The sequence below is a fragment of the Mauremys reevesii genome, linkage group 7, assembly GCF_016161935.1.
Source record: "Mauremys reevesii isolate NIE-2019 linkage group 7, ASM1616193v1, whole genome shotgun sequence".
Taxonomy (NCBI): domain Eukaryota; kingdom Metazoa; phylum Chordata; order Testudines; family Geoemydidae; genus Mauremys; species Mauremys reevesii.
The window spans coordinates 100,676,967-100,690,406 of record NC_052629.1 but is presented as its reverse complement, the minus strand read 5'-3'; the positions used below and the strand labels follow the sequence as shown (position 1 = coordinate 100,690,406).

Below are 13,440 nucleotides of genomic sequence, written 5' to 3'. Positions count from 1 at the left end.
AATTTTGGTTATCTTCCTTAGTTGCTGTTGGAATAGAAAGTATTCGATCATCACTTAGTGATATGAATACATCACCCAGCTTCTTTTAAATACAGAACATAACTGTTTGTTGAACATTTCTGCTTTTTCTGCATCATTATTGATAATTTTATGATCGCCAGCTATCACAGTTCCAGTTTAGTGTGCCACTTGCCAGACTGTTGTAAGAGGATCCAGCTGCTGAATCCCTGGGTGTTTTAAGATCACAGAGTCTGAGTGGAGTCCAGGCATTGCTGCTGTCTTAGAGCCCCTGGGCAAACTCTTGGGGTTCAGATCTATCTGGCACCCCCTCCTGAGAGCCACAACGCTACAATCCACTGCCCAGCCTCTAGAACTAGTGTTGATCCCTCAAATTCTCCCGATACCTTAAACTCCCTCTCTCCCAGAACTCCACCCAAAAGTGTGAGCCTTACAGTTTACCTCTTCAGTTCACGAAGAGTGGCCCTACCAGGAGCACAAGCCTCCAGCCGGCATAGTTCTGAGGGTCATTGGGACACACAAGACTCTCCATCACAACAAGGCAATGGTCCAAGGAAAGGACTGCAACCTGTATATGACTTTCATTGACCTGACAAAAGCATTTCATACAGTTAGGAAGGCCTTTGGAAGATAATAGGAGAATTCAGTTACCTGGAGTAATTCATCACAGTGGTTCAGCAATTCCATGATGGCATGCTCACTTGTGTTGTGGACGACGATGAGTCATCTGAACCATTCCCAGTCATCAATGGAGTCAAGCAGAGCTGTGTACTGGCCCCAACCCTCTTCAGTATGATGTTCTCTGCCGTGCTTACAGATGCCTTTTGTGACTGTGACACTAGGATTGGTATCATATACTGGACTGCTGGCAAGCTCTTCAATTTGAGGAGACTGCGGGTGAAGATGAAGATACAGGAAGTGACGGTTTGCAATCTTCTGTTTGCTAATGACTGTTCCCTGAATTTCAAATCTGAGTCTGACATGCAGTGAAGTATGGACTGTTTCTCTTCAGCTTGTGACACTTTGGTCTCACAATTGACATCAAGAAGACAGAAGTGATATACCAGCCTGTACCAGGAAAACCTCATGTAGAGCCTATCATCACAGTGAATGGCCAAACCCTGTATGCAGTGGACAAGTTCACCTACCTCGGCAGTACACTTTCATATGCAGTTCACATCATTGATTAAACCAATGCCAGACTGCCAAAGCAAATGTGGTCTTTGGCAGACTAATGTGTGGGAGCGTAGAGGCATTAATCAACAAAGCTGAAGGTCTACAAAGCCATTGTGTTGCCAACTCTGATGTATGCTTATGAAACCTGGATGGTGTACAGACATCATGTGATGAAGCTGAATCACTTTCACATGGGCTGTCTAAGGAAACTAATGAGGATAAGAGGGCAAGACAAGGTTCCAGATACTGAGGTTCTCATATAGGCAGGCATTCCAAGCATCCATACTCTGATGAAAATACAGATAAGATGGGCATGTCATGTCACCAGAATGTCAGATAAGTGACTGCCAAAGAAGATCTTTTATGGCAAGCTAAAGGAGGGAAATTGCTCTTAGGTAGGCCAGAAGAAATGTTTCAAGGTCGCCCTCAAGCTATCCTTGGGGCATTTCAACATTGACTGAGAGTTTTTGGGAAGATCTTGCTCATGATAAATCTACCTGGTGAAGCCTCATCCATATTTGAGCTACAGTCTATGAAAAGAGGAGAATTGCTGAGGCAGAGCAGAAGTGCCAGCAGTTGTAAATCTTGCAACAGTAGCATGTGCGCCATTAATGAAGTAAGCCATAGAGGCATCTCTTGTTCAGTGTGCCACAGACAATTCAAAGCTCAAATTGGCCTGATCAACCTCACGTGTTCACAGAAACCAAACCAATCAGTGATGTCATGGTCATCTTCAACTCGAAGGATGAACAACAGCCTCTTCAGTGGGTCATATGATAGGTGCAATGCGTAGCACACAGACACTTTGCACAAGACCCTAAACCACCATTGCTCTTTGCTAAGAGATTAAGCACAGAGAGTAAAGATCATATAAAAACATCAAACCTGCTGAATGCAGTGCTCCTCCTTTTGACTCATGCATCATCAGGCTCCTACAGCAATTTCTCTCTTCTTGAGTAGCTGAAGATGGTGAAGACCCTGAATAGATCAGCTTCTGCCCATTTTATAATGTTCCAGTGCCTCTGTTAGATGACTCCCAGATCGGCCTCATCAGGTGATCCCAAACTCCTATCATGTGGCTTCATTGCCAGGAAACCTCTCCCCTGACAAGCCAGTTCTTTTGGGTGGGAACCAGCATATAGTCTCGGGTGTTTGTATTTGAATAGGGGACCACCCTGAGTTATCAATGCTTTCTTGTCAGCACTGTGTCACTAAGCCTTGGAATTTCAGTCCAACATGGAGACTAAGAGACAACAGAGAAGACAACTAGCCCCTACATTCCAAATGGACTTTGCAATCTGGTAGACATACAGGGAATTCATAATTTCACACAGAATTAATAAATTGTACAGACAACTCCCCCAAATCACCACACCATCTCATAAAGGACTTATATCATTTTTTGGTTTCCTGTTGTTTCTGCAACTATCTGTGAGACATCCCTCTCTGCACTATCCAATGCTACAGAAGGAAGTTCATGATCATGATGCCTCTTGCTGTTCAGAACAGTCCTTACAGTTCTCAACAGAAGACATCAGCTGAACAGTTCTGCCATTTAGACAATCACCATAACAGTGATTTTTTCACTTCCCTAAAGTGATTATTTGTAGGTTAATTTTAAAAAAGCATTTGTAAACCTCCCCCCCGTCTTCCCTGCCCCCCCAAAAGGCTCCCTCTTCAATACTTATGACTAACACAGATAAGATCAACCCACACATTAAAAGAAAAATTATACACACAAGGAAAAGTTATGATTTTCCCATCAGAAATTTAATCCCTGATCTACTGTTATGTAGTGCTAAAGGTTTCTATAAATTCTCACAGCTATGCAAACAATGGTCTTAATGAGCAGGAGTCCGCACTTGATCTCCACAAGTTAAATTGCAGGTAGACTTTTTGAGCCCTGTCTATACTATATAAAATAGTACTACTTCACTGAATGTGCTTTAATCTAGGTCTACTTAACACAGTTAAAAACTCCCATTGAAATAAATGGGAATTAAGTATCTAGGCACTTTTGAAAATCCCACTAGGAGTCTCTCTTCAAGTTTGGGCACCTAAATAGCCTATGTCACTTAGGGCCTGATTTTTAAAGGTAAGTCCTATTGAGACGTATGTTTCTAATTCACACACTTTTGAAAATTAGACCTGAAGTTTAGCTCACTAATTCACTCCTATTATATGTGCTAAAACAGTTCTCAGAGTATTAATACTGAATGTTTTGAAAATTCACTCAGCAAAATACTTAAGCATGTTGTTGAACTGAATTCAAAGTCAGTTTACTTTTGTTAGTGTGGACAAGGCTTTATTCAGAGATTCATAGATTTTAAGGCCAGAAGGGACCATTGTGGTCATCTTGTCTGACATCCTGCATAACACAGGTCATATGATTTAAGTCCAATAGATGTAGTTGAACTAGATCATATCTTTTAGAAAAAGGTACACACTTGATTTGAAAACACCCCACAGAAGGCTTTTATCCAGAGAATATTAAAACATAAAAATTAGCAAACCAAATAACAACAAAAAAATCCCAGTTGATGCCCCACAATCAGATGCTTTAACTGTTTTTCCTCCTTTAAAATGTTTTACCATAAAATGGGTCTAAAACTGGCTTTTAGTTTTGTGTGTATGATTCTAGGCACGCTATCACTTGCATTAGATTTGTACATGCAAAGGGCAGCTGTGCAAACTTTGTGTGCTTATTGTTTGAAAAATTTATAATGTATTTGCACCAATTGTAGTGCATTGAGAATTGCACATAAATAATTAGATTTTGAATTAGAAAACATCGCCACTAGTATTTTACCAAAAATCCTAGAAGTAGAATTTGCAAGAGTATGAGTATTCCATTTTGGCTTTTCTTTTACGTTTAATGGCAGGGTGGCTTTGTCTCTGTGTCCAACTAAATGAAAAACAGAGACTGATGGAATCCTAAAATCATTATGTACCTACCATAGAACAAACAATTTTACAGTATACCTGTAGCATGTATTCATTTAATGTAGAAAATATTTCCAGGATCCTAATATTCATCTTTCAGTCTTCAGTACATTTCCAAATGATAATCTTGATTAAACCAAGATAGATAGAAACTCTTTATATATCCTTTTTGCTGGAGTATTCTGCCTCTTAAAGACTAGTGGAATTAAATTTGATGGGATGCATACACACAAAAGTAAAACTGTTGTGAACAATGCCAAGTTTTGCATATGGGAAACACAATCTTCATCATGAGCTATATAATCATTAGACTATGGTTTTCAAGTACTACTATATTGCATCAGTCTTTAAAATGTGCTTTTTAGGACAACAGTCCTTTATCGAAAATACCAAATTTTTATAGCTTTTCTGGTGTTGAATATAATTGGGATTGATTCGGTTTGTGGTGTCAAATAACTTGCAATAATGTGCAAAATTCTAAGAAAGTAATTAGGACTGTGCAGGAATAATTAATTGATATATTTACAGTTTGTGGGCATTTTTTAATCATTCTCTAAACTGGAAATGTCTTCTAGGCAATGAAAGCTCTTTAAAAGAGACTAAAGGTGCACTTCATATTAAGCCAAAAATAATTTTATTCCTGCCCAGATAATTTAAAAAAAATAAGAATAGGTAAAAACACTATTGACTTGCTTGATGTTAACGTTAAACTTTTCAAATATCTTAGCTTTAGGACTGGCCCAGCAGCTCAAGAGGTTGCTTTCATGAAGAAGATATTTATGAAGTTGGTCTTGCCATACAACTGCTGTAGCCCCACACAGTAGATAAGCAATTGAGTATGTCTGATAATAAAGCAACATGCTGCTACACTTCAGTTCCTGCTTCTGTGATAAAGTGCAAGTAGATTAGACCTGTGAGGTACTAGATTAGTGCACAAGGAAAGCTTGCCAGTGCAAATAAGACTAAAACAAGAACACATTGTTGGGATTTCTTCAAGTTAGCTGTTAATCAAGTAAAACATGGTATATTAGGCCCTTTTAACACGTTTCTGACATCTAGCCCCCTGCAGCTGACAGTTAAATTAGCCTTCTTTTGTGATTGACTGAGAATAATTTTATACTATTTAACCATTAAAAAATGCCAGAGTGACTATTATGTATACATTTAATATAGTTTATTATATAGGGAATATTACTTTAAGTAACTAAATCTTCAAGGTGGCATTGGTATGAAAAACAAAACAAACACCCTAAAGTAATTATGCATACAGCAATGTACATTTCTTAATCTACATTCAATACAGGAGGATAATCTTTGAATTTACAGTTTAAATATTATAGAATCTATGATTCCCCATAACAGTCTGGGAATTTATTTATTATTAGGAGTGAGTTTGGGCTCTTAATAACATATATCATCCATGTCTTGTGTAGCTCACAATATGTGGCACATTAAAAAGTAAACTTAGAACAGTTCTGTCATACTGCTCAAATAAAAAAAGTGATGATGTTTCTATGTAAGGCCATGCTCCTGCAGCTTCATCCACATGGGTGAGCCTCTCTGCCTAAGCAAAGTTATATTGAAATGGCTAAAGGAAATTGTGAGACTCTGGATGAAATCCTGACCCCACTGAAGTCAGTGGGAGTTTTGTTATTGACTGTATGAAGCCAGGATTACAGAGCTGGGCAGCCTACCACTGTAAAAATTATAATGTCTTGGAAAGGGTTTTGCTACTTGTCCTTTGGCAATTTGTTTTTGCTGTATGCAAGATGGAACACATCTAAGTGCATACAGGAATGTCATTACTATGTAGCCTGTTTATGTTAGAAAGAGAACTATGTAATTGTTCAACATTGTCTTCAGCCAAAGGTTCTCATAGTAGTGTTAACTCTATAATATAGATGTATGCTTATCCAGGGGAATAAAGGTGATTTTCTCTGTCAAATAAATGCATGATGTAAAATGAGAGCAGGACTCTGAATTTCAGGCTCTTTAAAAAATTGCTCTTCAGAAGCACAGTAGCAAATATCTGTTCTATATCAATGTTCTTATTACAAGAACATCAAACTTAGTGCTGATTATTTTCCTATGTCAAAAAGTTCCTAAATGTATGTACTAAAAATCCCCCAAGTGAAGCCTTACTATATAGTTAAAAAAGCTTTCACCTGACTGTTAAAAAACTCACAACCTTATTAAACATTAATTTTGTGCTAATACATACAGTTAAATTACAGAGCATTCAATATAATGTATGTTTTTGCTTTGAAGGATTGATGAAATAGAAAGTGCTATAGCCTGATGTACCATATTGTATAACAGGAGGAAACAGTTAAACTTATTGGAGAAGCACAAATATTTACAGTACTAATAAAACAGGTCTATAATGATCACTACTGAAACACAGCACATATTTTACATTTACATCTCATGTACAGATCCAGCAGGAGACATGACTGAGTTCTCAGTTTATCCATTATAAAACATCCAATTTTGATACCTGACGCTAACAGCTGATAACATCCTTATCTTTTCAAAGGCAATATTGTTATACAAATTAATGCTAAAAGTGGGTTAATACAGTGGTAATAATGCACAAAAGTTAGGAAATGCAAAAGCTATGATTCTCGCTGTCATGCAGCTATGCTCACGTACATACTGTAAGGCACACATTTAGCTTTGTCTGGCTATACCAAAAGAAGGACAAGAGACGAATGATATGGTTTAATCAGGCTGCAACTTTATTATTAGATGTCTGGGACTTACCCAGCTGATGAAAGTGTCTACCTGAGAGGCTTTCGCCAGTCCCCCACTTTTTCCATCCAGGTCCTCCAGGCAACTCATTGCTTGGATCTTACCATCCTCCCCTCAAATGAGGGTTAATGTGGGCAGGGGCGACTCCAGGCACCAACACAGGAAGCGTGTGCCTGGGGCAGAAGCCGCGGGGGGCGGCCTGCCGGTCGCAGTGAGGGCGACAGTCAGGCAGCTTTCAGCGGTGTTTCTGCGGGAGGTCCGCCGGTCCTGCGGATTCAGCAGCAATTCGGTGGCGGGCATGCCAAAGGTGCAGGACTGGCAGATCACCCGCAGAGCCGCCGCCGAATCCGCGTGACCAGCGGACCTCCCACAGATACACCGCTGAAGGCTCCCTGACTGCCGTGCTTGGGGCGGCAAAAATCATAGAGCCGCCCCTGAATGTGGGCTATAAGAAAGGGGGATTGGCTCCCTGCTGTATCAGTCATAGGAGCCCTGAAACCTTCCCCTGCCCTTGGTTATGTTCCTTTAACAAACCTTCCTTTTAAAGTACTTTACCAAGAGATTTATCAGGTCACTGTATACATTTCCTATAGAGTACCTGCACTGGACATCCTATTAATTTAGATTTTTCAGTTTAATTTCCTGAGTTTTTTTTAAAAAGAAAAAATAAATCTTTTTCCTGGTCTCCATCATCTGCCTTCCTTTCTCCTGTTTAACCATTACAGGTTTACCTAACCTCCAGCTCCATCTAGGTCCACTGCAGCATGAAGATTGTCTCTTCCCCTTGGACATTCATGTCTGAAAAGCTTTTTAGTCAGTTTGATTTGGGACACAATTGAGAGTCAGGGTGTCTTCTGATCTAGGTGAATGGATAAATTTTTCTTCCCACATTTGAGATCTGCAAGTTCCACTTCCAGGTGGGCTCATGAGCATGAGGGATCTTCTGGAGAGCCATCTCCTCCTGACTTCCAAACCTTCCCCTTAATCACAACAATATTCTTCACACAGTTAAAATAATGAAAATATTTATTTCGTTCAAAAGACCCCATTAATTTAATATTATTTAAAAAATCCAGTAAATACATATAATGTGCCCTTTAAACTGCAGGAAAGTGATAAATCGTGATACTGGGCTAAGGAAGGGGAATGTCTTCATTGGAGGAAGGAGAATAAAGAGGAAGAGGTAGAGGAAGAAGGAAGGGCTGCTGCAGGGGTGGGAGCCGGACTTCTTAGGCTCACACTCTGCACTTGATTCTCATCCTTTGTGTCTTAAAGGTTGAGGTTATGCCTTTTACAGATTTCTGTTGTACCTGGGGGAATGGGGGTGGGGGGAAGGGAACAGTTTTGAAGGGCCTCTAAGCCTCTGAGAAGGATTATACTGAATGTCTAGAGAGGACAGTTAAATAACTAAATATTCTTAATAATAAATTTCAGTATAAGTTCTGTGAATGAATGAATGAATGCTTCCCCCCACCCCCGCTTACAGGTAGCTAAGCTTTTTACAAATAAAATAAGCTGATGAGAAGCCACTGAGGTGGTGCTGTCTTTGTTTCAATATTTCATTGACATTTTGAGGTATAATAAAAAATTCAACTGAGAATAAATCACATTAAAGCTAGCAAAAATGAAACATTACATGTATTGCAGTATAGCAAGCTATGCATAGAGCAAATTAACATGAGAGAAAGAGAATGTATGTTATTCTGACAATATTAGACTTCCACTAACCATGATTATATGTTGGTATGCAGCAGTATTTTAAGAGTTGGTGCTGCTTTTATAATATAGATTTCATGCATAAGTATAAAAAAAACTTAAAAAGAAACAATCAACAGCACTAAAATGGCACACCAAAGGAATCAGAGGGGGAAAAGATGGATTATGCCATCTCATCCATTTTCCTGCCAGTGTTGTTGTATGAAATGTTTTGTCTAGTCCAGGTTTAACTTTCCCGAGTGATATGGCTTCCATCACATTCCTTGGGAGACTTATTCCATAGTCTAATAAATTTCTCTGTCAAAAGGTTTTTTCTGACATTCTGCTTAAATTATCCTATTCTTAATTTAATTTTATTTCACACTAAATATTTTCTCCTATTTATTTGTTTAAACCTTTCAAATACTTGTAGACAGCAATGTTCCCCAATTTAGTCATTGCTTCGCTAAACTATACACTATATACTTGTGTTTTACATATTTTTTAAATCAATTATTTAGCCCACGAATCATGTTCGTCTGCAGTGACTACATTCTAATTTGTCAGTGTTTCTGTTGATGAGCCCAGGACTGAATAAACATTCTAGAGGTAATCCCTTCAAAGCCACGAAGAAAAACGATCATTTTCCTTCTCCTGCTTAGCTCCAAATTCAGCACACCATTAAAGAATATGATCAACTTTAAGCATGTGTGTAATCATTGCTATTAGGATAGAAAATGTTCTTCTTTTGGGGTTTGCAGTCAAAATGAAGGTACCTTTTTCTCTGTCTTGTTCAATATTTTTCTTGGGTACCTCAAAATGTCATACCTGTGAATATAGCATTACCAATTACTGGCAGATTGTTGCTTGCATTCTAAATTATCAAACAATTGTTAACTAAACTTTAGAACTTTCATGAAGACTCTATTGTAACCTCATAGAGCTTGCTGGGAAGCTAGACTGTAATAAGAAAATTAAAACTGAGTACAGTAGAAAACGTGGCTTTGTCATTTTGAACATTCATTCATAATTTATGGATTAACAACAAAGGAGGTGCATTGTCCAAATATGTAGTGTTCTCTAAATATTTTTAAACGTCTATGTATTTTACATTAATATCACATTTTGTTGGACTTTGTCTGGGATGGTACCATAATTCAGCATTTAGGGCTGATCCAATGCCCACTGAAGCCAGTGGAAGTATTTCTATTGTCTTCAGTAAGTAAGTTGCTGTACCAAGCTTTACATTTTTATTACTCTTTCTTATTGTTAGGAGAGAATAATAGAGCGCTTGAAGGAGCAGAGGGAACGGGATGACCGAGAAAGACTGGAAGAAATAGAATCCTTTAAAAAGGAAAACAAAGACTTGAAGGAGAAAGTTAATGCTTTACAAGCTGAACTAACAGAGAAGGAGGTCAGCCTTTGCAGTAAAATTAAAAATCTTTATTGTTCTGATCTTCCTAACAAGTTTCACTGATATAAACAAGTTAATTAGAGACACTGTCCAGTTGCTTAAGCCAGTAGTTCTCAAACTGTGGGTCGGGACCCCAAAGTGGGTCATGACCCTGTTTTAATGGGGTCGCCAGGGCTGGTGTTAGACTTGCTGGGGCCTGGGGCTGAAGCCAAAGTCAGAGTCCCACTGCTTAGAGCTGAAGCTGAAGCTCAAGGGCTTCAGGCCTGGGTGGCAGGGCTCAGGTGACAGCTGTCCCACCCAGGGCTGAAGCCCTCAAGCTTCAGTTTTGGGCCTGCTCCAGGACAGTGGGGCTTTGGCTTTGGCCCACCCGCCTGAGGCAGCGGGGCTCAGGCTTCGGTCCCCCTTCTTGGGGTTGTGTAGTAATTTTTGTTGTCAGATGAGGGTCGCGGGGCAATGAAGTTTGAGAAACCTGGTTTAAGCTATTGGTTTTCAACTATTTTTAGAAACTAACTCCTAAAGCAGTATATTTTTGAGCATTCCTCACTCTCAAAGTCTTGATTACTTTCCATAAAATATTTCTTTCCTTTATTTCTTCTTTGTGTATATTCCTTTCCTTTCCTTTCCTTTCCATATGTCTGACAAGGCTTTAGTATTCCATTGCTGGTCTTATTTTCAGTTTTTATTTGAACTAATGGGCTTAGCAGGAGCAAGCCCTTCTGAGAGTAAGGTCCACAAGTATTTGATTCAATCAGACTGATTATTGATAAGGGGTTTTACTTGGTGACTCCCTGGTCTGGTTGATTCTTTACTAAAGTTTTGTTGTGCCATTGCATACCACTGCTCTGTGCTCACTTCATTAGATACTTATGAACTATGTGATAAGATTAAATCCTATTCATGTCATGCTGCAAGATACTTCCTCTTGTTTTTTCTTCTCTTGCATACTTCTACTGTAGGGTCTGAGTACCCTTTAAAGTAAAGATATTGGGTGAGAATTTATAAGTAATTAAAGTTGTGATGAATTAATGGAAAATATTTTATCTATTCATCAAGTCTGTCTTTGGTGGTGTTGTTTTTTTTAATCTATCACCAGCATGATGATGAGGAGGATATTTTTAATAAAAGCCTGCTGCCATTTTTGCAGAGGCTAAAAGAAATGATGGTGAGAATTCCATGGGTTGTGGCTCACTTGCAGGATGATCTGTATTTATCTTACTTAATCAATTCCCTGCTATTAGGGGAGGGCGGGGGTCTCAGATCTTGGTGAATTCCAGTCCCTCTGATTCTGTGCCGGTCTCCTGAGAGCTGTAATACCAGGGCCACCCGGGGGAGGGGGGTCAAGTGGGGCAATTTGCCCTGGGCCCCGCCGGGGCCATGTGAGCCCTGGCCCGGCGGTGGTCCGGGTCTTCGACTGGCATTTCAGCAGCGGGAGGGGGCCCTTCAGTGCTGCTGAAGATGCGGAGCGACTGAAAGGACCCCCACCGCCAAAGACACGGACCGCCACTGGGTGAGTACAAGCACCGCAGCTCCCCCGCTTTGTTCCAGGCCCCCTGAATCCTCTGGGCAGCCCTGTGTAATACTAGTCTAATTTCAGTTTTTGAGTTTACTGTGTGGGTGCTGGACAGGTGTTAGTTGCCTGTGATATACAGGAGGTCCAAATAGATGATCCAGTGGTCCCTTCTGGGGCTTAACCTCTATGATTCTAATTTATTTTAAATCTTCTATAGGCTATTATAAGTAAAATAGACAAAATTAACAATAGAAGTTGATAATAGTATTTTAAGTACAGATGAATATGTAGAATACTGATGTGTGCAGCTACCTCCACCCTTCTATCATAGGGTAACTGGCAAAAGTAAAATCTGATAGTAAACTAAATATAAAGGAGAACACTGATCAGTGTAAAATATAGAATCAACTATTTTCTAATTCTCAAGGATTTCATTTAAAATACAGATGAATCATCCATTTCCCCAAGGAAATTACCCTCTATCTTTCCAGAGGGAACATGGTATATTCAGGAACACGTAATCTTTTCATAGACATTCAACTTTTTGTTAACCTTCTAAAAATTACCTAATAATATTTTATTATGCTGTAAATACCCATCCCCATGTCTGCACACATGTCCTATGTAAACAAAGTTTTTGACTGAAAACATAGCTGAGACGATAATTTACAATCTTAGCGGCTAGGATCAATGCAATTGCTAACACCATCTCTTTCTTCTTTTTTTGGATAATTTTTCAGTCTAATTTAATTGACCTCAAAGAACATGCATCATCATTGGCATCAACAGGGCTGAAAAGAGACTCCAAATTAAAGTCTTTAGAAATAGCCATAGAACAAAAGAAAGAAGAATGTAGTAAGTTGGAAGCACAGCTGAAAAAGGTAAGTGCCTTCTAAGAAAATTCTTATTGTGAAATGGACTAAACTCTTCACTTCTCTAGTATATAACTGGCAATGAAGCAAGAGGTCCATTTTAAAATCTGGCACTCTTCTGCTGTCTGCTGATCCTAGCATCAAACAATGTTGACTTTTTCTTTAGAAGCATGTATAAAAGCTGTCTGTGAGCCTGAAAAATTGTCTTAAGTTTCCTGTCTAAGGGGTATTTGGAAAAACTGGTGAAAATACCTGAGGGGGGGAGGAGTTATAGAAATCAGCTGTTTCTATATGTACAAATCTAAATTACTCTGTCTAGTGAAAAATGTCTAGGTTTTTTACTGAAATTCTCCTTAATATTATTTATTTATTATTTATTTAATATTTGAGGTAGTTAAAGAAAATAGTATTGAATATATCACAGTTGGCATTTATTTATATCCACCAAGAAGCAGAAGCAAACATTTAAAAAAAATGTTTTAGAAGTATAATACTTACCCAATAATTTTATGTAGATTACTTCATTACAATACTAATTGATCTCCAAATTTTGTTGACACATTTTTTTTTCATGTGTTTCTTTGACTTTTTGCTTTGTCATTTGGTAGTGTCTGCACTCATTGTTTGAACACCAAAGGCATGATATACTCAGTGGGTTTAAGCATCATATTTTCCTTCTGCAAGTGTTAAATGAGCCAGTCAGAAGTGTAGATAAAACTTTAAACCCCCAAAATACTTTGGACATGGATTTATATGCTTATGTGCTCTAGAAGAGGTTAATTATTTTAGCTTGAATATTGACATTTTTAGGTCCAGATTATGTTGAATAGTTAGCCTCATTGATTTCAGTTGGACTCCCTGTGGAGTAAGGGTGAGCAAGGGTTTCAGAGTTTGAATTATATTTTTACCTGTCATTTTGATTTTATTACGTACTTCTAGAGTAGGTATATGTGCTGTAATGTATACTTTAGAAGAGCACACTCAAAATATTATGATCTAATATACATTTTACATGTATAAAACACACTATGTATACAATTGTTGGGGTGAACATATAGCGG

At 38.6% G+C, this 13,440-nt stretch overlaps 1 protein-coding gene across 3 annotated transcripts in view; it reads left to right on the top strand.

The window, feature by feature from the left end:
* ERC2 (ELKS/RAB6-interacting/CAST family member 2) overlaps positions 1-13,440 on the top strand; it is an 801,227-nt gene that overhangs the window by 344,018 nt on the left and 443,769 nt on the right. For all 3 annotated transcript variants that reach the window (XM_039482087.1, XM_039482086.1, XM_039482085.1), the window contains 2 exons: positions 9,857-9,997; positions 12,248-12,388. In XM_039482087.1, the coding sequence (XP_039338021.1) occupies positions 9,857-9,997; positions 12,248-12,388 (282 nt within the window). The remainder of the gene's footprint in view (positions 1-9,856; positions 9,998-12,247; positions 12,389-13,440) is intronic.